Here is a 25,799-nt window from a genome sequence, read left to right as displayed (position 1 = left end):
TTTTAGCCCCGGGTCTTTCATTATCCTAGTCATGCTCACATTTTATCATACTGATTTTTTTTTAGCTGTAAACCCAGGTAGATTTCCTTTTATGGATATTGGTAACATTAATATATGGCTTATACTGTAAGTATTAAATTGAAACATTGCCTAGACACAAGAAGGGGAAGAACGTCCAAATCGTGATGCAGTGAAGCTCAGCAAAGGAAATAGCTGTTGAGCCTTATTTGTAAAGGCTAAGTTCACACTAGTGCAGTGCATTTTTAAAGCTTGTATTACTAACTACTGTGAGCCATCCCTGTTGTCAGTCAGCAGGGATGTGTCATTGGTGGTTATGGATCTGGCACCTGTCGGCGTCCTAACAACCAGTAACTCATCCCTACTGTGAGCCCCCGTAATTTTAGTGGCGGGGGAGGGAGCTGCACAGTCATTCAGCGAGTGTAAAGAGACAGGAAAGGTTGTGTTTGGCTTTTTTTTTTGTGCGGGTCAGCAGCCTTTAAAGAGGAAGTAAACCCTGATGAGTTTACTTCCTCTTTCATTCCCTGCAAAGGCAAAGCATAATGGACTACTGCATCGCATAGTAGCCCATTATGTGTCACTTACCTGACACAGGAGCCAGCGAAGTCGCCGCTGTCCCCTGTAGTCCGCCGCATCCATCTTGTTGGTGGGGTCTCGCAGCTCCGCCGCTGTCATTCGGCGAAGCCGCGGTGACGTCACTCCCGCGCATGCGCACGGGAGTCGACACGCGCGACAGCTCCATTCTTGGAAATTCCGCGCTCAGTGCGCATGCGCGACGCTGTCTACGGCGCATGCGCCGTAGACAGCGGTGCCCGTTTTCGGGCAAATATTTCCTAAACCATATAGGTATATATGCAACAGTGGTTTATCATACTTGATGAAGGATTTACATCGGGGGACAAATCTGCAATACAAATGCATTACCAAAAACAGTTATCCACACTACCTTTCCTGTTCTGCTGCTGAAATACAGCTCTAGGATACGATATACAAGTGCCAAGTCAGATATGCACAGCTTTGCAAATCAACAAAAGCTACGACCATATATCTCATAAAGCACGTAAAAGAGCCACACACATGCCTAGACTACAGTCTCTCCAACTGTCAAGGAAACAGTCAGGATTACACTGTATGAGCTCTAAAATCTTCTTTATTGAGCTCCACGCACACAGTGTTGAAGCTTTCAGTCAGGTGAGCTTTAGTCATAACTACTAATAAACTTGGTGATGCTGACTTGTTTGATTGCACAGCCTTACACAAACATTGAAATAAAGCATGGAACCCTCCAAAACTGAAAAGTTCAGCATGACATACAAGATAAGATTCAGCCTTTGTGTGTCCACCATATTGAAAGAAGAGGGTTTGATAAACATTCAGACCAAGTTAGAGCCAATGCAGTCTGATGAAAGGCACTAGCAAACTCACTGCCGCTGCCTTGGAGCTGGCCTCTAGGCTCTGCCTCCCAAGCCTCGCTCTCACCACAACTGTTGCAAGGACAACATATACTTTCTGTAGCTGCAGCCAATCAGGGAAGGTCTGACACGGTCACGTGACCAGATCATAATTCCCTCATTGGCTGCAGTTACAGAATATCCAGTTGGTTGGTTACACATTACAGGAATGAATACATTCTCAACTTGCAGCACCACTCACTGTGGCTGCCACAATTTTAGGGATTTCAGTAATAATCCAGCAACTGGATAACAAATTCTGGCAATACTGGGTCAATTTTGGCAAGATCCCAGGTATAGCCATTAGCGGCTTATTTCCATATCTTTGTGACTTCTGTATGTCATGAAAGCAGAGCTTTTCTTATGGGAACAATGTCAGCACACAATTTAACGAAATGCTAATTTTCTAAAGCTGCTGACCCCTAAAAGGTACTATATGCACACCAAAAAAAAAATAAAATAAAGAAATAAGGTCAGATGACTCCATTTCGAAATGTAGCTGGTTATCCAGCGCGTGTGAAATTCAGTAGTTTATTTTGCTGAAAACTTTACACCTACTTTAATCGCCCATCAAAAAATGCTGGCGTAGATGGTACAATGGTTTTAATGAAGAATGGCTGATTCCCTTTGTTTTCTTCATAACCACCAACAATGCTGAACCCCCAGCTTTCAAAGGTACTCTTCCGTAAAGAAATGTGTCGACAGCAGTGCAAGCAGCTGTTGGAAAAGCAATTTTGGCCTTATTAGATTCACAGGAAAATTGTTTTAGCGACACACATTAGAAAACAAATCACACATTGCTTATTTTAAAAACATTTAGACAATATCATAATACTCAAAAAAAAAAGTGTAAATCAATCTGTGAGGTCACAATGAATACATTATATTAAATATGAAAAAACAAATATACATAAAAAATAAAAGAGGTTGCAAGCCAAAACACTTAAAGGCAATTTTCACAAGACCTTCAGCTGTGATCCATAAACATAAATGGTACCCCCTGGAGCCACTCATATGATGTCATTCAGCGGCCATCTTACCCAGCGGAAATGTGTTTGTAAGATGAAGCGCTTATCCCAGCACTGTTGAGTGCCTATTTCTGCAAGTGGCATTTTTTATTAACAGCAATAAAACATTTTTTTTAAAATAAAGCGCACCATTGGCTGTTTCTTTATTTTTCATGAATGTCCTGTATGTGCGAGCTCTTGAGTAGAAGAGAAAAGCATATTGTTTGAAAGCGTAAAGCGCTTTTCACCTACTGTTGGCTCAGTGGTTATATTCTGGAGGCGAGTGCCCACTCACTATTTTGGTGGAGGAGACTGCACATTGGTTGTTGGCTTATGAAGAGCTTTATATCACTTCATGCACGTTGGTGATTGGACTTTAAGATTATTTTGGATTGTTATTTTTTGATTTATGGATGTTTATTTCACTGAAAATATTGTGCTGCACTATGTTTAAAGAGGAAGTAAACCCTGATGAGTTTACTTCCTCTTTCATTCCCTGCAAAGGTAAAGCATAATGGACTACTATGCATCACATAGTAGCCCATTATGTGTCACTTACCTGACACAGGAGCCAGCGAAGTCGCCGCTGTCCCTTGTAGTCCGGCGCATCCATCTTCTCAGTGGGGTCTCACAGCTCCGCCGCTGTCATTCAGCGAAGCCGCGATGACGTCACTCCCACGCATGCGCACGGGAGCCGAGGCGCACGGCATTGCGCGGCATCTTCGTCATCGACAATGCCACGCTCAGTGCGCCTGCGCGCCGATGTCTACGGCGCATGCGCCGTAGACAGCGGTGCCCATATTTGGGCAAATATCTCCTAAACCGTATCGGTTTGGGAGATATTTCTTGGACCTACAGGTAAGCCTTAATCTAGGCTTACCTGTAGGTCAAAGTGGTTTGTAAGGGTTTACAACCACTTTAAAGACTATCATACAATATAAACAGAAATATGGTCTCTTGAAGTCAGCAGTACTGGGAGGGTTCTTGAACACATTCAGCTTTACCTCTCTATTCTTTTCTGAAGTATTTCACTCCCCTCTCTGCTCCTACCTTGACATTTGTTCACCCTCTTCATTGTGGCTTCTTCTTCTCCTCCCTTAGCTCTGTGTTCTTTCTACAGGTGTGCTGCAGGCTGTGTGCCGTTATCTGCATTCTCCTTCCTCACTATTCTACTCCTTCAAAATGACTCCTCCTACCACCTGGCTCTGTTCTCTCCACACTATGCCCTCTCTGTGATCCTGCTTCAACTGCCTGCATATTAATCCCATTTGACTAAACTTTAGTATTGATATGCTTAAAGCGGGACTCCGCGTTTTTTTTTTAAAGTCAGCAGCTACATATACTGCAGCTGCTGACTTTTTAAAATAGTGACACTTACCTGGCCAGTGCGCCCGCGATGTCGGCACCCGAAGCCGATCTCTAGATCGTCACTCGAGTGCTGCCGCCTCCATCTTGGGTATGGGAATCAGGAAATGGAGCCTTTCGGCTTCATTTCCCGGTTCCCTACTGCGCATGCGCGAGCCGCGCTGCGCAATGAGGACGGTCCCCGCTGCCTCTGGGATCTGTGTGTTTCCCAGCAGGCAGCGGGGCACTTGCGGAAGGGGGCGGGCAATTGCGGAAAGGGGCGTAATCTACGCCCCTTTCCGCAGAGAGCTAGCCCGGAAGTGGGTGCAGTTACCTGGATTATCCAGGTAACTGCACCCCCCTCCCCCCTGAAAGGTACCAATTGTGGCGCCGGAGGGGGGGAGGATTCCGATGAGCAGAAGGTCCATTTTAGGGTGGACCTCTGCTTTAATTTTGACCTGTGTTTCAACAGCCATTAAACAGAGACAAACATATAAAGCAAGATGAAGCACTTGGGACAGACGGTCTGGAAAGGCCCACATGGAGTCTGCCAGGAGTGTATGTACATGTACCACATCCTCCCGGGCCAGTTTGGTGCAATGAGCATCACTGGAACCAAAAAGGCTGACAATCGTTCCACCACTCTGACAAGTGTGGGCACCCCATCATTAAGAAAAGGGCTTGGAGCCAAATCTGGCTGGCTTGGGTAGAACATGTCTACCGATGGAAGTGTTAGACCTGAAAGGAGGCCTGAAAGGAATGAAAGTAACTGTTCCTAGTTCCAGTTCAAAAGAGCAAAATTCCCTACACTACGATCCTTGCTAGAATGGGATAAAATCTTAGGAACAAAGAACACTGAGGAAAAATGGGTATGCTTTAAGAGCATATTAAATCAGGGTATTAGCCAGTTCATCTCAATGGGAAATAAATTTAAAAGAGCTAATAAAAGTCCAGGGTGGCTTGACTCCAACGTAAAAATGCATATAAAAGCAAAAGGAGAAGACCGTTGGAATGCTGATAATGATCCCTCAGCCTTGTATTTTTTACAGAATGCAACAAAAAAATGTAAGGGTGCAATCAGGACGGCTAAGATAGAACAGGAAAGGCACATGGCGGAGGAGAGTATAAAAAAAACAACACACAAGAAATTGTTTAAGTATATAAATAGTAAGAAAGCGAGGTCAGCTCGAATTGGTCTCAAAGAATGATGAAGGGAATTTGGTTACTAAGGATGGAGAGATGGTGAAGGTGTTGAATTTATTCTTCTCCTCAGTCTTCACGAGGGAAACGGGGGTCTTCAGGAGCCAAAACTGCAATATTTATTCTCATGACACGTGACAGGAAGGACCCCCCTTGGCTAACAGAGGATAGAATTAGAAATAGACTTGAAAAACGTAACATTAATAAGTCACCAGGACCAGATAGCTTGCACCCCAAGGTTCTTAAGGAACTCGGTCAAGTAATTGCCAGACCATTGTTCCTAATTTGTACGAACCGTCCACTGACTGGAATGGTACCAGTTTATTGGAGAAAAGCCAATGTAGCGCCAAGATACATGCCTGGGAATTGCAGACCAGTTAGCCTAACATCAATAGTATGTAAGCTCTTGGAGGGGATAAGGTACTATATACAACATTTTGGTAATGAGAACGGTATCATTAGCAGTAATCAGCATGGATTCATGAAGAATCGTTCTTGCCAAACCAATCTATTAACCTTCTATGAGGAGATGAGCTGCCATCTAGATAAAGGAAGGCCTGTAAATGTGGTGTATCTGGATTTTGCAAAGGCATTTGACAGAGTTCCCCATAAACATTTACTGCACAAACTAAGGTCTGTTGGCATGGACCATGGGGCAGGTAGATGGATTGAAAACTGGCTACAAGGGAGAGTTCAGAGGGTAGTGATAAATGGGGAGTACTCGGAATGGTCTGGTGTGGAAAGCAGGGTCCCCCAGGGTTCTGTACTGGGACCAATCCCATTTAATTAATTCATAAACGATCTGGAGGATGGGATAAAACAGCTCAATCTCAGTATTTGCAAATGATACAAAGCTAACCAGGGCAATCATTTCTCCACAGGACGTGGAAACCTTACAAGAAGATCTGAACAAAATAAATGGGGTGGGCAACTACATGACAAATGAGGTTTAACATGGAAAAAATTTAAAATAATGCATTTGGGTGGCAAAAATATGAATGCAATCTATACACTAGGGGGAGAACCTCTGGGGGAATCTAGAATAGAGAAGGACCTGGGGGTCCTAGTAGATTATAGGCTCAGTGGTGGCACGCAATGCCAAGCTGCTGCAAGCAAAGAAAACAGAATATTCGCATGCATTAAAAAGGGGATGAACTCCAGGAGATAAAATAATAATTCTCCCACTCTACAAGATTCTAGTCCGGCCGCACCTGGAGTATGCCATTCAGTTCCGGGCACCAGTCCTTAGGAGGGATGTGCTGAAACTGGACAGAGTCCAGAGAAGGGCAACAAAGCTAATAAAAGGGACTGGGGGACCTTAGTTATGAGGAAAGGTTATGAGCACTGAAGTCTCAGAAGAGACTCTTGAGATGGGATATGATTTCAATGTACAAACATCATAATAGTGACCCCACAACAGGGATAAATCTTTTCCGCAAAAGGGAATTTAAAAAAAGACACGTGGCCATTCAAGAAAATTAAGAGAGAAGTGGTTTAATCTTAAACTGCGTAGAGGGTTCTTTACTGTAAGAGTGGTAAGGATGTGGAATTCTCTTCCACATCAGAAGGGAGCATCAATAAAGTTCAAAAAAGATTAGATAAGCACCTGAATGACCACAATATACAGGGATATACAATGTAATACTGACATAAGAGCGCGCGCGCGCGCGCACACACACACACACACACACACACACACACGATGGACTGGCGTGTTTTCAACCTCACCTACTATGTAACAACTACCTGCAGGAGTGCAACCCCTCTGTCTGGAGAAGAGTTCTTTTAACCCTTGAAATCCACTTGATATACTTGATCAAGGAAAAACGAAAACAGTGTAGCTGCTCGAGGCATTTCCTGCATGGGAGTGCCGTCAAGCAGGATTCTCCGCATGTGGACAGACAGGAGCCTCAACCTGGAAATCTGGCAAAGAGTACAAGCTGTACACACAGTAACCCAAGGCCAAAGGCAAAAGCTCCAAGTGGTGGTAAATGAAGGGATACGTTGAGATGGATTTAAGGTCTCAAGACATGCATTTAGTTCAGACAGCTAGCATCTGGACGCAACAGCAGGATGCATTGCGGAGCTCACCAAGGACAATGGGGCCCGAAATGGGACTTATAACTTTTTGTCCGCTAGGACAAAAAAATGGCTGGGTCCACCACAGGGAATATCCATTTCTGCAGAAAATCCCCATAATAGGATGTTGCTAAGGAACAGATTTAAGAGGAACAATGAGCTTTTTAGAGTAAGGTCAGTCAGCATATAACACAGGTTCTAAGAGGAGGTAAATTTGCTTACAAGGTTCTATCAGATTTGGGCAATTTTAGGGAACCCATTCTGGAGACCTTGGAGCGAGCAGACTCAGGCTAAACAAAAGCCTGCCTAGTCAGAAAAGGTAGCATTGGTATCCCTAGGGCCTGGTATGGATTGGGAGGGGCCACGCAGTTTTTTTTCTTAAATTTTCTATTGTTGGCAATTGTTTAGTTTACATTCAGCTGTCGAAAGGGAACCCCACTGACAGCTGACAATTCATCCATTGTCAAGGATGCTGCGGCGGGCTTGCTGGCCTGCTCCTCAACAACCAGCTATTTAATGGTTAAGGACACCAGCGGCCACGCGCTCCTTAGCAAAAATGCTTCCACACCATTTCAAAACGCTCTTAGACACTGCAAAAAAAAGAAACCGCTGGCAGAAAATACAGTTCTACATTCTTACTTTGAGGGAAGAGTAGGGTAAGTCCGCAGTGTGCACCCCCAAAAATATAATAGATAACACACGTTCTCTCTAAAACATCATTATGTATTATTTGTGTAAAAAAAAAGTGCACACGCAACATACCTTGGAAGGCCAAGCCAGTGTATCCATAGTGGAGACCAGATGCCACCAGGGTCCCTCAGGCCCTCAGCACCTCCCTCCGTAGGCTCTCCTTGTCGCTCTGTGGGTGCCAACTCCAATACCTTCAGGACCACAGTGTGAGAAGCAGCATTACACTTCAGAGCAGAAACTGCATCCATATAGCTCAAGCTGGTCAGGTCAGTCCCATTTATATTAAGAAGAACATCGCCTGTACAGAGAATGTATGTTCAGTCACACTATTATGTCAGGTAAGATGTAGTCTACTGTATATACAATAAATGTAGATAGACATTAGATATAGTATATAGACTTTATTTATGATCTCTATTTCTATTAGAATGAATCTAGCCTAAAAAAATAAAATAAAAATAAAATAAAAATAATGACTGAGCATGTATTAACATTTGAACTAATAAAAATCCTAACTTTTGCCTCAGCAGAAGATTTACAAGTGAACAAAATTGCTTCATCAACCCAGAAAATGCATTTTACATGAGCCTCTTGGATTTGACTAATGTAAATCTTCAAGTGTGCTTATAGACTTAAAAACTGTTCATTACATAGATGCTTAAAAATAATTATTGACACAGATATATTTATGCTATAGGCAGTGAAATATGTGCATGTTTTATCTTAAAGTGTTATTAACACAGCTTTTTCAAAACTTACTGTCCGGGTTTTTATGACAGAAGTGACCCTAATCAGTCACTTCTGTCATAATCCTTCCCCTTGCCTGTCAGCTGCATGCGCAGCTCAGCATACATTTAAGGCACCCAATGTGTGCCATGTGATGCGACTCCTGTGCAGTGAAGAGAGCACTGTGCACATGCGCAATTTGAGCCAAAGCCACAAGGGTGTACTTCCATCATTCTGCAATTTAGGCAGGGTGAAGGGTGGTCTAGCACCAAAGAGTTTGTGCTGATAGGCTGTGCACAGGCTACACATATAAATGGGGATATTAGCACTTTTTTTTTTTTTAACAGCTAAGCTGTGGTATGTACTTTAAAGGCGACATTTCACTTAAGGAAGATAGCCTCTTCCTTTACCTCTAGAGCAGTGATGGCGGACCTTGGCACTCCAGATGTTTTGAAACTACATTTCCCATGATGCTCCACTACACTGCAGAGGGCAAGAGCATCATGGGAAATGTAATTCCAAAACATCTGGGGTGCCAAGGTTCGCCATCACTGGTCTAGGGCAAGAAAAGTGTAGGAATCTCTCCCTTGAAAACACAAATGGTCACAAAATATTTCCAAATATGTTACCAAAAATAGTTACTCAAAATGTAGTTTTACACTTCAAGGGTAAGCCAAGTGTTCTATTCTTTAACCACTTAAGGACCGGGCCTCTTTCTGAGATTTGTGGTTTACACGTTAAAAAACGTTTTTTGGGTTTTTTTGCTGGAAAATTACTTAGAACCCCCAAACATTATACATTTTGTTCTAACACCCTAGAGAATAAAAATGGCAGTTGTTGCAATACTTTCTGTCACACCGTATTTGCGCAGCGGTCTTACAAGCGCACTATTTTTGGGAAGAAAATACACTTTTTTGAATTAAAAAAAAATAAGATTTTTTTTTTATATTGTGAAAGATAATGTTACGCCGAGTAAATTGACACCCAGCATGTCAGGCTTCAAAATTGCGCCTGCTCGTGGCATGATGAAAAACTTTTACCCTTAAGGCGCCATTTAAAAAATTCTACAAGTTGCATGTTTTGAATTACAGAGGCGCTCTGGGGCTAGAATTATTGCTCTCGCTGTACCGATCAACTCACGTGTTATTTAAACACCGTTTTCATATGCGGGCTCTACTCACGTGTGCGTTTGATTCTGAACACGAGCTCGGCAGGACGGGGCGCGTTAACAAAAAAAACAACAAAAAAAAAAATGGTGTCACTTTTATTCCTATTACAAGAAATGTAAACATCCCTTGTAAAAGAGAAAAAGGCATGACAGGTCCTCTTAAATATGAGATCTGGGTTCAAGATGACCTCAGATCTCATATTTACACTAAAATGCAATTTAAAAAAAAAAAAAAATGGCCTTTTAAGAGCTATGGGCGGAAGTGAAGTTTTGACGTTGCTTCCGTCCTGCAATGGTATGGAGACGGGTGGGAGTCATCTTCCCCTCGCTCGTCTCCAAACCCAGGAAGGACAAGCATCCGATCTCCTCTGCCGCTACTGACGGCTCAGATAAGTGGTGAAGGGCACTGTAGCGCAGCAGGGGGGGGGGGGGGGGGCCTCTCCCGCTGCCGATAAAAGTGATCTCGCTGTAAATCTGCCACAGAGACAACTATTGTCGGAAACCGGACCACCCCCGCCGAAGAAGAGGATACCAGTGTTATGGCAGCTAGCTGCTGCCATAACGAAGATATCCATCTTCAAAGTTAGGACGTATCAGTGTGCGGAGGTCCGGAAGTGGTTAAAGTATATGCGAGTATACCCTTCATCCTGTAAAACAACATATGCAGTATAAGGCCCCTTTCACACTGGGGCGGGATCAGCGCCGGCGGTAAAGCGGCGCTATTTTTACTGGTCTTCCCAGTGAAAAGTTGTGCGGGTGGGGGCATCAGCACAAGTCTAATCATGGTAGTTGTATGGAATGTTGAAACCTGGTCCCTAAAAGTGATTTGCAGCAATAAAATACAACAAAGCGAGACACATTTTTACCTTTTTTAATTCTCCCATCCCTGAATAGACAGCCAACTGGCTGAACACTGGACACATAGATAGGGAGCTTATTTTTATGGTCACGGCCTCCTCCTATGGTAATTCCCAGAGATTCTCTTGGCTCTTTCTTCAGGGTGAGGGTCTTCTCTAGGCCAGAAAGTACTGGAAGTTGATCCTATATTTTGTGTATGGAACAAAAAACAAAAAAAAAAAAAACAAAAAAAAAAAAACACATGTTAAGGCTTAGCAGGTAATATAGAATTAACTTGTCTCACTAAACTCCATAAATATAGATAGAAAAATCTATCCTTCCAATGAAATGAATAATAATGTTATTTTTTAATGATTGTCAGCACAGACAAAAAAAAAAAAAAATGTAGATTATGGTCCCTTAACAACTTGCCGACCATCTCACGCAGATATACTGCGGCAGAATGGCACAGGCAGGCAAAGTAACGTATGGATTGCATTGCGCGCCCCCTCCCCCCGGTGCCCGAGGTGGTCGGCATCCCTCCAGGAGCGATCCGTGCTGAGGGGGAGGCCACTAATTCATGGCCACCCCCTCGCGATCGCTCCTGGCAAATGACAAGCTTCTTCTGCTTCTGAAATGTAAACAGAAGCAGAGGAAGTGATGTCTTCTCTCCTCGTAAAGACTTTTTGTTATGGCTTCCGAGGAGAGAAGACATCCAAGCGAGTTTTCACCAACACTACACTTACAGTAGAACACACAGGCAACACTAATCACCCCCCGATCACCCCCCCCCCCCCACACCCCCTGTCACAGTGACACCAATAGCATTTTTTTACCAATTACTGCATTGGTGTCATTTCTGACTGTTATAAGTGGTAGGGCAGTTAGTGTTAGGCCCCTTTAGGTCTAGGGTACCCCCCAAATAAAGGTTTAACCCCTTGATCACCCCTCGTCGCCATCATCGTTTTTCTGATCGCCGTATTAGTGTCACAGGTGACGCTAGTTAGGCAAGTATTTAGGTTCGCCGTCAGCTTTTTATAGCGTCAGGTACCCCCATATACTACCTAGTAAAGGTTTTAACCCCCGATTGCCCCCTAGTTAACCCTTTCACCGGTGATCACTGTATAACTGTTTACGGGTGACACTAGATAGTTTGTTTTTTATAATGTCCGGGCATCCGCCGTTTATTACCTAATAAAGGTTTAACCCCCTAATCACCTGGCGGGTGATATAAGTTAGGTTTTAGGGTCAGATCGGGTCTGCGTTGCCCCAGGCAGCATCAGGTTAGTATCAGTAGCGCCAACCCCATGCAAGCACGAATACCCTTAGTGGTATAGTATCTGAACGGATCGATATCTGATGTGATCTACTCTAGCGTCCCCAAAAACGCAGCGTTAGCGGGATTAGCCCAGATACCTGCCAGCACCTGTATTTTGCCCCTCCGCCCAGCCCACCCAAGTGCAGTATCGATCGATCACTGTCACTTAGAAAAAACACTAAACACACATAACTGCAGCGTTCGCAGAGTCAGGCCTGATCCCTGCAATCGCCAACAGTTTTTTTGGTAGCGTTTGAATCAGTCACTAACAGTCAGGAGCTTTTTTACCTGTGAATCTCACTAGTGTACCACTAAATTTAGAGCCCAAAATGGTAAATCGAAGGTACACTAGTGAAAAGGCCTACACGTTTCTGAGCATGCAAAATACCGAAGAGGAAATCGGTCAGATTCAGGCTCAGTTCCTGTAGATGACAGCAGCTCCATGACAGATAGCTCTGACGACAGAGTTGTGGTCCCCTGCCAAGGTCAGGCGTACCAGACCCCGATCTTCTGCTGTTGAGGTTCTGGTGAACTGGCAAGCACCAGTGGCCTAGTACACCCTGATCGTACATCCAGCACTGCAGTAATACTTGGTGATGTGGCAAGTCCCATAAGTGCAGTTCAAGCTGGTGAGGTGGCAAGCACAAGTAGTGTCCCACTGCCACCAAGAAGACAAACCCAGGCCGGTCGAGACCATAGTGCCCTTCCTGCTGCATTCGCTAATCTTAATTGGGAGCCCGCCACTTCTGTAGCACCCGTACGTCCCCCATTCACTGGCCAACCTGGCCACGAGTCATGTCTGTGGCCCCGCCCCCCACCATTATTGTAATAATAAATTATTAAATTTCTCACTGCCAGCCCCTCTCAGAGGCTGGCATAGCACACTGTGTAAGTTGTATTTAAAAACGAGGAGTGTAAATACTGAATTTCAGCTGTCTTCAGGCCAGTCACATGACTCGTGGCCGCTTTCCAGCTCCAATGGGTGGCTTCTGCTGAGGAGACGACCGGTCATGTGATCTCCCTCTGACGTCAGAGGGAGATTGCGGCTCATCCCACAGAAGATGCCTAGAGCTGTAAATCGGCCGCGAGTGATGTGACCTGCCTTAAGACAGCTGATATACAGTATTTGCTCATTTTTAAATACAACTTACACAGTGTGCTATGCTAGCCTCTAATAGAGGGGCTTGCATAGTCTTAATTTTTGGATAGGGCAAGAGAGTGTTCTAACCCCGTCACCCTTTTGCCATCTTTGTTGCATTAGAGCCATTTCCATTCACTTCCTGAACCATTAGCCACAACAAGAATTGATAGAAAACCCCTACAGTTTTAGAGAAATCCCTGGTTGTCACCAGAATTAGCTTCCCCATGGGAAGATTGGCAAATTTCACATAAGCAGCTCAATAAGTCAAATGAAGAGTTTTTGTCAAATGAAGAGTTTTTGTTTTAGTGAAATCTCGTGGTAAAATCAATTTTGTCAAAAACACTCCACTCATCCACTAAGGTGAACTTAAGCTACATGTTTAATTCCATATTTAATGAAATCTAAAAAAAACTGGAAAAAAAAAAATACTATGATTGATAAAAAGTAGAATCATTTATTGTATTGCTTCCTCTTGTTCGTGGATAACCTAAGCCATTGACAGGCTTATTTTTTGTGTAAAAAAAAAAAAAAAAAAAAAAAAAATTTCTAGGGCCATTTTTACATTTAAAATCCCCTATAACCGGAGATACAACCTATGAAGTCATTGGGAAGGAAGGTCATCAGTGTGGCATGATCCCATGCACTGAGAATTTATAGCTCTAGCTTTAAAAGGATGAACTAAAGTTCCAACGTTGGCCTCATTAACAGATGGTGTACTGGAATCCTTTCTGAAGAGGGGCAAAATGCATTGTTCTGGTCTCAGATGAATGTAGATTGAGTCGGGTGTTGAGCGATACTGCAAGATACACTAAGATTTAGCTACTCAACGACACCCAGGTTCAAGCATGAATTGGCAATCTACACAAGGTTTACTTTGTAACATTTGTATGTTCTGGACTATAAGGAACAGTGGATGACACACAAGAGGCATGCACATAGGCAGGCATCCACACAACAAAGTTTCCATCCAAATGCTGATCTGGTGAGTAGTTTCTGCATGGCACAGAAGCCATTTACTCTATCCAATAGGCTCACAACAGGCACCTGTGAACAGATTGTGTTCTCTTGTGACAAATTCCTAGCAGACCCTTTTAATACTTACCCTCTGATGTGTGGATCGCCTCTGGCATGACTGCTGACTCTGTCTCCTGCGTGCATGCACTGGGCTTCCTCCATTGCTACTGCTACTGCTGCTTCCTGATGAAGTCCCCTCTTCTACATCTATGGGCGGTGGTGTGGTTTGTCTGAGGACCACAAAGTTCACTCGTGCCTCGCTTAGCTGTAAAAAAAAAAAAAAACAACAAAAAATAAAGCAGCATTTACATCCATATGTTAGTAAACAACTTGAGGTTAACTTGTTTTTAAACTTGTGTTTAAAATGTATATACAAGGTTATCACAGTCTACAAAAGAAGAGATTCCGCATGTGCAGCCATCATCACTGAAATGGTGAAAGCTGCAATGCAAAGACCTACACAATCTGACATCATGAATAATACTGAGAGATAAAGTACCTCTGCTTGTTTTAAAAGAAGTTCGGGATTTAGAAAAAAAATAAATACATAAAATAGAGAGAGTGTGTGTGTATAATATATTTTATATATATATATATATATATATATATATATATATATATATATATATATATATATATATATATATATTTATATTATTTTTTTTAATATTTATATTACACACACACATACAGTGGATTGCGGAGCGGCCGAGCCAGCTGCTGGTCCAGGCTTCTTGGCGGACACTGACCATATGGTTGGGATCTTTTCAGATCTTGGACTGGCTCTGTGACATCAGCAGACAGCAGGATTCAGCACGCTGTAGGCTGAAAACTGGTCACAGGAGTGCAGAGCGAACTGCACTCCTGTGAGCTATAGAAATACAACCAAAATAGCTTTGGCTATACTTCTCTTTTAAAGGACATTTATACTTTTGCAGTCAAACTGGGATAACACTACTTTATATCTGTCACATGTTCTCATTCACATAGCATACATTTGCAAAAGTGCAATTAAAATGTAAGCAGCAATTTGTATTATTTTTTAAACTCTTAAAAACAGAAAAGTTTTCTTCTGCTATGCAGAGGGACCTGGGAAGTTAAAGTGTTTGCTACCCCAACACTTCATATTCCTGATACGCGTCTGCTGTACCATGTACTTGTATGAGAAAGTATCCAGTTCTCTTTGTATTGCTTCCCGTGTGGGAAATCTCTGCTGTTAAAGTGGTTGTAAACCCTTACAACCAACTTTGACCTACAGGTAAGCCTAGATTAAGGCTTACCTGTAGGTTGAAGAAATATCTCCTAAACCTACGGAGATATTTGCCGAAAGACAGGCACCGCGGTCAACGGCCATATGCCGCGAGTGGCGGCTCCGCATGCGCGGGAGTGACGTCATCGCAGCTTCGCTGAATGACAGCGGCGGAGCGGCGAGACCCACCAAGAAGATGGATGCTCCGAACTACAGGGGACAGCGGTGACTTCGCTGGCTCCTATGTCAGGTAAGTGACACATAATGGACTACTATGCGATGCATAGTAGTCCATTATGCTTTACCTTTGCAGACAATGTAAGAGGAAGTAAACTCATCAGGGTTTACTTCCTCATTAAAGCCAGTCCCTCTGCTTTCCTATTAAAAAATGACCACACTGGGACTAGAGCACAGCGTGGCCAGTTCTATAGCTATGCTGGGAACTCAGCCTGCCCTCCTTCAATGTCCTGACATGCCCCCCCAGCTTTTTACTGGGAAGAACAGTGTACTGTTGCTTCTCCTCCCCCCAGCTCTTATGCAGCTGAGAACAGAAGGAATGTGATCACTTATAAGCAAAGGGGAAAAAAGGTATTTATAATGTTTTTTTTTTTTTTTATATCTATACACAAATGTTTTACCTTTAATTTCTATTTTAAACTGAATGGTTGTTTTACAAGGTGATCGTTTACAAATCACTTTACACAAGCAGAATTCAGTCAGGCTTCTACACAAAAATGCGTATATCTGGTCTTGTCTCTTTCTAGATTACCTGAATGATCTGTGCTGCGGTCTCAGGAGTTCCTTGTCTGAGATCATGACCATTGATTGATAGCACCTTATCATTACACTTCAGCCTCCCATCCTTTGAAGCAAGTCCTCCATCCAACAAATCCAGAACAAAAACTCCAGGTTCTTCGGTCTTTCTGACCAGCTTAATTCCAAGAGGTTCAGACCGATCCCGCTTCATCAATGCAACTTGGATGACCTCCTTGCCAAGACTAGGTGGGGTACCACTCTCTGCACGCTGAGACCTCTGAGAGAAGCCTTTCTCCTGCAACACCGTGAGATACAGGACAGTAGAGGGCTGGCGGAGCAAAGCAATGGCTTGGCTGTGGGTTACGCTGCCAATGTTCATGCCATTGACCTGAAATATGCAGGGGATAAACATAAGAAAAAAAAAAAATATGCTTCTGACTACAAACACACAATCAAGAACTAAAATAAAATTTTAAAAATAGTAATTCTGAACGCCAGGAATTATTTTTATTGCATACTTATATTGGTCCAGCTTTGCACAATGCAAGTATGCACATGTCATACCTGATGGACCACGGGGTAAGCTGGAAATCACTGACATTTTCAGCACTCAAAGCTGCTCATATTCTATGCAAGCAGCTGCCCCACTCAACACTGGCCACAGGAGGTTGCATGCTCAACACTGGCCACAGGAGGTTGCATGCTCAACACTGGCCACAGGAGGTTGCATGCTCAACACTGGCCACAGGAGGTTGCATGCTCAACACTGGCCACAGGAGGTTGCATGCTCAACACTGGCCACAGGAGGTTGCATGCTCAGCACAGCCACCATTCATTGAAAACATTTTCAATGAATACAAGACTTCTCTGCTTGGATCAGGTGGAGATTGTGACATCGCGCCTCCTCCTCAAATCAGAGAATACCTTGTATTAAAATAAAAGAAAAAAAAACAAAGCATTCTGTAGATCAGTGGTTCTCAACTCCTGTCCTCAGGACCCACTAACAGGCCAGGTTTTCGAGATAACTGAAATACATCACAGGTGATACAATTTGCTGCTCAGTTGAGAAACACTGCTGTAGATGGATGGCACTGTTGAGTAAGCGACCCCCCTGGGATCGGTGTTCAAAGAGGCAGCCACTCACATAGATTGCAGCCATCATTGTAGTAGAGCCAACAACTACAGCAATTTCCACCTTCTCAAGGAATCCATCAGGTGTAGGATATGTATGCTTACAATGTGCCAAGCTGGAACAATGTAAAGCTGCAATAAAAATTCCTAGAGTTCAGATTTAAATGACCTGATTTTTAGGATGGTCATACATAGACCAGTAAAAAAAAAAAACAACATACGAGACAAAAATTTGATTACTGCTTGCAAAAAGTTGGGCTATGTGTGGTTCACACACACACACACACACACACACACACCTCTCAGTGCTGCAGCTGTCCCACCTCAGCTCTAAAATGGAGAACAGAGAACTCACATGACTGCTGATCACTCTGCTTGTCAGTCATCACTCTCCACTCTGGACTCCAGCAGCCCCTGGGTCCAGCTGGCTTTGGCTCTCAGTGGCATGCTAGGAGCCAGGGCCAGCTGTCAATTAGACAACTGGGCAGATCTTGACAATATGGTCGGGATCCTCCCACAGCCTGGAGTGGCTCTGTATCGTCAGCTGGCAGTGGGCTTTCTTTAGCCCGCTGTCAGCCAATTCTGGATCACAGGAGAGCAAAAGTAAGTGCACTATGATCAGTGCAGATCAGGGCCATCTTTAATATTGATTAGACCATGGGCAAAATTTTCTTGGGCCTCCCCCCCCACTTCAATTTCACTCTCCACCTGCTCTGAGACATACAATAAATAGCAGCTATACTTAAACTGTATCAGATCAGGCAGCAATTGCGATTGGTTGCCAGTGGTTACAGCATATCATTACTGCTTACTGACTGGTTGCTAGAGGTTACAGCACATTCTGGCTCACTGATTAGTTGCTAGAGGTTACAGCAAATGATTTCGGCTTGTTAATTGGTTTCTAGAGATTACTATACAGTAATACTGCTCACTGATTGGTTGATAAAGGTTACAGTACATCATCTCCTCACTGCAGGGGAGCATGATATACGTATGAATGCTGCCTTTGTTTACATATCAACGCCGCCGGGTGGCAGCTATTTACTTAGTAATGCTGCCGCTATTTACATACGAATTCTGATTATTTGCATGTAAACACAGGGTCTGCAGATGAGTCATCTGTACACAACAATAGCGCAGAGCTGGACAGCATTAGTACCAGCACTTCACACTGAGATATGAGGACACAGCACAGGACTAAAACAAGGCAACTGGGATAGTTGGCAAGTATGAAGCAGCTGCTTTGGGCCCCACAACAATGACAGGGCCCAGGGCAGCTGCCCCTTTTGCCCTGCCTTAAAGACGGCCCTGGTACAGATGATACAGAGAAGTATGGTCAATTCTCGTTTAAATCAATTGCTACTGTAAGAAGCTGTTTATCTAGATTGTGTTAATTCAGAAAGAAAACAGCTAGTTCCAGTAGATTATAAACCACTGAAAGATAGGAAGATGCCTTACAACTGGTCATCTGTTTTTCTATGGTTACCTTTATTGCTTATGTTCATTATTCAAGTTACTTTAAGGATTAAAGCTGGCCATACATTGATGAACATTCAGACTGAACCAGCCCAATTTCGAACAGTGTGTGGGTGCTCCTGCTCAATATAAATCGTTCATTTTGGCCAACTTCTGTTGAATGGACAAGTTGGAAAACTTTTCTCAAATCAGCGACTGCAGCACTGATCAGAATATTCTGAAAGCAGCGGGCAGGGCTGTCCGAATACAATGTTCTGGCGGGAAGAGAATTTCCACCTTGTACGTGTGAATGGAAGGATCTTCGTCAGTGTACTGCCAGCTTTACTCTTTGTCATGATTAAAATTCATGCCAAGTTGTCTGTAATACCTTCCTACAACATTGTTTAATGAACAATAGGACGTGGCGGCGCTGGTTCCAACATAAATAGTTGTTATTTACGAAACCTACAATACAGACAGAGCTGCAACTCACATCGATCGTCAGCTCCATGCCAGAAGCGCTCCTTTGTTTATCATAATACAGAACGCTGTTCATAGACTATGTTTACATTGTTTTACATTAATCAGGAAATATACACCATTATCTTCCTGCAGAGTTAAATCTTATAATTATCATTCATAAGCATATTACCACCCCCTAAGGCAGGCTAATAGTCTAATAATTTTTTTTTCTGCAGTAGGTTGAGTGAAAATAAAATGACCCAATTCCCCCTTCTACACATTCCATATGAATGGGGAATCATTCCCACCCTCAGAATGTACTGATCAGTGATGCCGGTCATAGATGGCAGCAATGATCATTTGGGAAAAAATCTAACAGGCTGGTTGTAGAGAAGTCGATTGGTAGATCAACTTCTCTACAACCAGGCTGCCCATACATGGATCGAAATTTGACCACGTTCTGCTGTTAACTGGCCCAGAGAGGACACAGAAGGCAAACAAAAAAAAAAAACATACTCTATATGAAAAAAATAAATAAATAAATAAAAAAAAGGATTTGGACTTTAACCACTTCAGCCCCGGACCATTTTGCTGGCCAAAGACCAGACCACTTTTTGCGATTCGGCACTGCGTCGCTTTAACTGACAATTGTGCGGTCGTGCGACGTGGCTCCCAAACAAAATTGACGTCCTTTTTTTCCCCACAAGTAGAGCTTTCTTTTAGTGGTATTTGATCACCCCTGTGGTTTTTATTTTTTGCGCTATAAACAAAAACAGGAGCAACAATTTTGAAAAAAAAAATAAAAATTTTTACTTTTCGTTATAATAAATATCCCCCAAAAATATATACAAACATTTTTTTCCCTCAGTTTAGGCCGATACGTATTCTACATATTTTTTGATTAAAAAAAAAAAAAATCAAAAATCGCAATAAGCGATTGATTGGTTTGCGTAAAAGTTATAGCGTTTACAAAATAGGGGATAGTTTTATGGCATTTTTATTAATAATTTTTTTTTTTTATTATTAATGGCGGCGATCAGCGATTTTTATTGTGACTGCGACATTATGGCGGACACATCAGACATTTTTGGGACCATTGTCATTTATACAGTAATCACTGCTATATAAATGCAGTGATGCCTGTGTAAATGACACTGGCAGTGAATGGGGTTAACCAGTGGGTGGCAGTGTAGGGGTTAAGTGTTCCTAGGGGTGTGTTACTAACTGTTGGGGGCTGGGCTTTCATTTAGTGAACACGGATCTCTGCTCCAATCACATGGAGCAGAGATCAGCATCACTAGTTGCTAGGCAGAACGGGAAGATGCTGTTTACAAACGGCACCTCTCAGTTTAGCTGCCCTGTGAGACGATCGCGGGTATGCCCGCGGCGATCAAGTCCGCGGGATCCGCGACCGGACTCACGGGGGTCCCGACCAGCACGCGAGTGCGCCGCCGGCAGCACACTCGCGATGGCAGGGCAGCATTAAAGATTGGACGTACCTGTACGCCATTATGCCTGCCCGTGCCATTCTGCCGACGTACATCGGCCTATTTGTATAATCTCCTTTAAATTTATCAAATTTATATAATAGGAGGAAACACCTATCTAGCCAATTGCTCTGCATCCAATCCGGCAGGCCCTTGCACTACATATATGATTGTACAATCTCCTTTGGATCTGCCATCAATTATGTAGTGCAAGGGCCTGCCGGATTGGATACAGAGCAATTGGCTAGCTAGGGGTTTCCTCCTATTATATAAATTTGGTAAATTTAAAGGAGATTATACAATCAGATTGTATAGTGTATGGCCACCTTTATACACCTAAAATTACTAGTTGCACTTTCAGTGACATTAAATTGTTAAAACCACACCAAACGCAGAAGCAAACACACATTTTGCCATGTAAACAAAACGACTGGCAAAACGTACAGTAAAAAACACGCAACCCACAAAACGCTAACATGTCCTATAAGCCACATATAGCAAAGCCCATTTAAAGCAACAGGCTGCCCTATGCGGGTCACAGGAAAAACAATACACAAAATGTTCACTCCCACTATGCTAGATGTGACCGGGGGCGTCAAAGTGAAATTGGTGCGATAACACAAGAACAACGAGGCTACATTCACATCTGTGAGTTTCCTTGCATTTCAGAAATGCGCTGCACCAAAAAAAACGCACCAAGCTCCGCTCTAAAAAAAAAAAAAAAGTTCTAAAAGCTTCTTTGGGGCAATTGCTGTGTGTAGGGCAGCCCATTTACGTGGATGGGCTGCCCTATGTGTGAAAATGCTCCAAAGCACCCCCCTAAAGAAAAAAAAACAACAAACAAAAAAACGCATGTGGCAAAGATGTGAACGGGGCTTGACAGTCGAGTGTTTGTCCACTCCCCTCTATGCGTTTGAATAAAGATGGCCATACACTATGCAATCTGATATTGTGTATTTAGTGACAAGGGTGATCACGGATTGCGTTTCATTTAAAAAAAAACCTGCAGCTGGGAGTGGGAGGGTGGATGATGCAGGGTGTGCGCTAATGAGATCAGCTGGTCAACTCCTTCCTGTGTCATGACCTACAGTCTGTAAGGACACAAGACAGAAGCAATAGATACAGTTTGAATCACGGATGTAGGAGAGTAAGGTACGCAGCTGTAGATTTTAATGGAAAGCATTGATGTTTTTGCAAAAAAAGTACATGAATGCTATATTGGTGCATAGGGGAGCTGGAATAAAAAAAAAAAAAAGAAGGTGAACTTAGCCTTTAATATGGTCCAGAGATAGGCAGCCAAATCACGTGTATAGTCAGCTGCAGCGCCAATGTTTTACCTATTCGCTCTAATCTGTATTCAGGCAAGCTTAGAGCAGCAAATGTCACATTCTGATCTCAGACCCTCCCCAAATTCCCTTTGGAGTCTGCAGCCTGGTGAATGTGTGACAAGTTTTAGGTCAAAGGCAAATGACTCATTAATGACTGCAAAATATGGACAACACCGTCATGTGCACAAACTTTGTCTTGTAAAATATTTAACCACCAATTCCATTTCATAGCCAGAACAGAATAATACTCATAACTATTATTAACTTAACCCTGTTTTTCCTTATTCGGTTACGCGCATAGCCTATCTGCATTATTAATTTAACCACAAATGTGTAAAACAATATTAAAAATTAAAACATTTTAAAACCACAGAAGCCCCAAACTTTGTTCTACAAATGGCTAAGCAACTTGGTTTTGTTACATTTTGGCATTTATTGCCATAAAAAAAAAAAAAAAAAAAAACACCAACACAGACAAAACAGAACATTCACAGGGGAACACAATGTAAGTGGAAGACATGCCAGTAACACATTCCCTGTCTTGGGGCCGATTCACACCAGGTGCGGTGGGACTGCATTTGGCAGCTTTTCTGGCGCAGTCCCACCGCAAAATATGGAAAAATGGCTCGTCTATGTACTCGGCTTGTGTTCGCTGAAAAAAAGTACAGCAGGCAGTCCATCGCTTTGCACCAGCAGCCAACAGTACTTTATAAAGTGTGCAACTTCGTGTCAAAAAACACCACAAAAATACAACAACACAACGCATTGCAATGTGTCGGGATTGGTGCATCAGCACTGCAGTTGTCCTGCTGCATTGCACTGCACACCAGCTGCTGGTTGATAATGTCCACTCACTCTACTGTACACATGGAGAACAGGGTTGTTATTCTAGGCTGTTGGGTCTTTTAGACAACAGAAAAGCTCCCATTCTCCTCATCTTGATTATATAGGCAGACCTGGACAGGGCTAATACCAATGTACAAAAGTTCGGTGCAGCACTGTCGGGTCACTACAGAAGTTAGGAGCACACTGGTTTTCTGGATCAGCAGGTATATTGTGAACTTAAAGTGGTTGTAAACCCTCCTCCACAACTTTGTCCCATGTAAATCAGCATAAAAAAAAAACCCTAATGAACACTGCTTGTAGATATCTCCTTACTTGCTTAGTATTGTGTAATCCTTGTTGTTCTGTAGAATGATGTCACTGAGCATGCCCAGATCTCCCCTGATTTAAGGCACACTCTCTATGTCTTATCTATCTGTTATCAGGACTTCCTACGGCACAACACTGAACTCTGCTGATCACTCAGAGCTTCCTCCTACACACCATGTGACCTCACATACAGTCTAAACTTGGCCATTACTGCAGTCTTATCAGCTGAAGCTGATAAGTCTGACAAAGGGAAACATTAGACATCGGCACAAGTAAATACTATGAAATAAACAAGTAAGCTATGAACAGGGAAGCAGGGTTGCCATAGAAACGCTGGATTGAGAAGGAGGCTTGGTTAACAGTACAGGAAGTGCTCAATGTAAGGGCGGAAATACACTCCACTGTGGACTCAGAAAACAATACTTAAGATGGCGCTGCCTAACCCCTGGAAACAAGTTTTTTAAAGTTTCTTTAAACAGTAAGTAATATGCGATTTGGGCTGGATTACAGTGGCTATAGTCTGATAATGACTTATTATAATGGACTAAATGAAGAGAAGCATCAGAGTGGGAGAGTTTACTTCCTCTTTAACATATAACAAAATGCTTTCAATTGTATCATTAACAAACTGAAGCTGAGCAAATAAGAGAAGTTCATGGTTAGAAGTTGCACTTTAATAAAGATGCCACTTATAACTTTGTTAAATATGCTGTATACAGTTGTGTAGCTCTCTTACCTCTAGGATATGATCTCCTGGCATAATTTTGCCATCAGTAGCAATCAAAGAGTCTTTTAGTATATCCTGCACTACAATATTGCCCAAAGGAGTGTCTCTGCCCCCCACAATGCGCATGCCAAGCTCCTCTTCAGTGTCATCACGATGTATCTCTATGGTGCTCGTCTCTGCTACCAGACTTGTTCTGTGAGGTTGATCTGAGAGAATGGAAACAAGCTTACAAATAGATACAAATCCCCCCCACAATACTGCAATAAAGTTAAGTTAAAATAACAGGAAAAATGCCATAAATCCGAAATAAAAAAATAAATAACTCACCATCATCGTGCTCATCAAATGCTGGATTAACTAGACCTGGCTCAGATGTTGCCAGAGCCACCACTGCAGCCAGGGATGACTCTGCCAGGACACTGGAGATACCACTTGCTTGGCTGCGTTCATTCTCACAGGGACCCTTGCCCACACCACCTGGTGTGCTCTTCCTCTCTTTGTCTGCCTTGTATTTTCTGAAACCTGCACACCTAGAGAACAGACAAATCACTGCTGGTTAGTTGGGGTTGACTTTTTCCCACAAAGACCACGCAGACTAAAATATTTAATATCATCATCACATAAACCAATGTGTGGCCTACAGGGCTAAACCAAAAAAACACAAGCCACACATTAGGATTATATACAAGGATAAGTTTCAGGCCAAGAATGTCACATTAATGAAAACGAGTTTTGGTGGTGTAATGTCCACACACAGTACAATTAAGACAACAAATTAGGATGTCTCAATTTAACCTGGTATAAAGAAGTGACCGCTGTATAAGGTGAAAAAACTGCTGCCAATAGTCAAAACTGCATTATCTAAAAGCCCAGACATGATTACTCTGCGTTTCAATGTATGTGATCCCAGAGGCATAGCTTGAAGCTTGTGGGCCCCGATGCAAAATTTGACCTGGCCCCCCCACTACTTCCAAGGTGTGAGCAGATACATTCACCGCACGCCAAGATACTGAACGTGGCTTAAGAATTTTGAGTTCCCAGAGTTCCTCCTTACATCAGAGGACAGGGATTACCGCTGGAGAATCAGAGGACAGGGACCCCTGGCAGGTCACTTGGTAGAGCTCCAACCCCCCCCCCCCCTCACTACACAGGGCTGAAATCACACTCCTTTACACATGGTCTGTCAGTCTTCACAGGGTGTATCTGGCTTTTATATTGCCCTTCTGACCTGTGAAATTCTGTGGTCGGAATGGCAGCATATTTGCAGTAGGCAGATACACCCTGTGAAGATCGTGGCTAACTGGCTGTGGTGTAAAGGAATGTGATTTCAGCCCTGTGGAGGAGAAAAACAGTATGGAGTGCTGTAATGGGAAAGGAGCTCAGCAGCTGGGCATAGCATACAGAAGGGAGGGGGTGGTCAGGGTGCTTGGGGGGGTGTCAACTTATACCTGGGAGGGCAAAGCCACGTGACACAAAATCTGGAGCCTGCAGCCCTTAAGCCCCCCCCCCCCCCCCCAGGAGGTGTTAAGGGATTTGTTTTAGCGATTTCTGAAGGTTTCTCGTCAGTGTTGAGGGAAGGTCACCTCCCAGAGGAGGAGACACTGAGCAGTGTCATACTCACCAGTGACATCGGTTCCATCGTGGCTACAGGACAGCACTCTCCTCCTCTTGCCTCACTGAGCTCAGTTATCATTCCATGTTGCCAGCACACAGCACAGGCACTTCCCCATCCTGGGCCGTTCTCACCTCGTGCTCCTTTCCATTCAAAAAATGGTTCACAGCTTCTCCCCAGTCAATGGGGAGGGTGTGTGGACTGTGGAAGGCAAAGTAGAAGCCAAGTACTAGAGGCTGTGGGGCCCTAGGGCAGATTGGAGTTGGATTTTGTGGAGGCTATGATAATATGACAGGATCTAGGGGCGGGGTTGCAATTGTGACCCCTGCAAACCCTTATGCTACGCCCATGTGTGGTCCTATTTCAGTTGTGTCTATATCATCCAGTTCCAATTTCCAGTATTTGCTTGGCATTAAAAAGTAGTGCCAGCCACCCATATTGCAATCT

At 43.3% G+C, this 25,799-nt stretch overlaps 1 protein-coding gene across 5 annotated transcripts in view; it reads right to left on the bottom strand.

Moving 5' to 3' along the window:
* Positions 1–25,799, bottom strand: part of LOC143967708 (ligand of Numb protein X 2-like) — a 114,938-nt gene that overhangs the window by 8,726 nt on the left and 80,413 nt on the right. For all 5 annotated transcript variants that reach the window (XM_077474358.1, XM_077474367.1, XM_077474387.1 and 2 more), the window contains 7 exons: positions 24,068–24,270; positions 23,750–23,946; positions 16,012–16,386; positions 14,082–14,258; positions 10,550–10,724; positions 7,862–8,087; positions 2,028–2,186 (listed from right to left, as the gene is read on the bottom strand). In XM_077474358.1, coding sequence (XP_077330484.1) covers positions 2,028–2,186; positions 7,862–8,087; positions 10,550–10,724; positions 14,082–14,258; positions 16,012–16,386; positions 23,750–23,946; positions 24,068–24,270 — 1,512 coding nt within the window. The remainder of the gene's footprint in view (positions 1–2,027; positions 2,187–7,861; positions 8,088–10,549; positions 10,725–14,081; positions 14,259–16,011; positions 16,387–23,749; positions 23,947–24,067; positions 24,271–25,799) is intronic.

Source organism: Lithobates pipiens, unplaced genomic scaffold (assembly GCF_037356315.1).
Source record: "Lithobates pipiens isolate NorthernLeopardFrog02 unplaced genomic scaffold, aLitPip1_a1.2 Scaffold_1, whole genome shotgun sequence".
NCBI lineage: Eukaryota > Metazoa > Chordata > Amphibia > Anura > Ranidae > Lithobates > Lithobates pipiens.
This window is presented reverse-complemented; position numbering and strand designations above follow the sequence as displayed.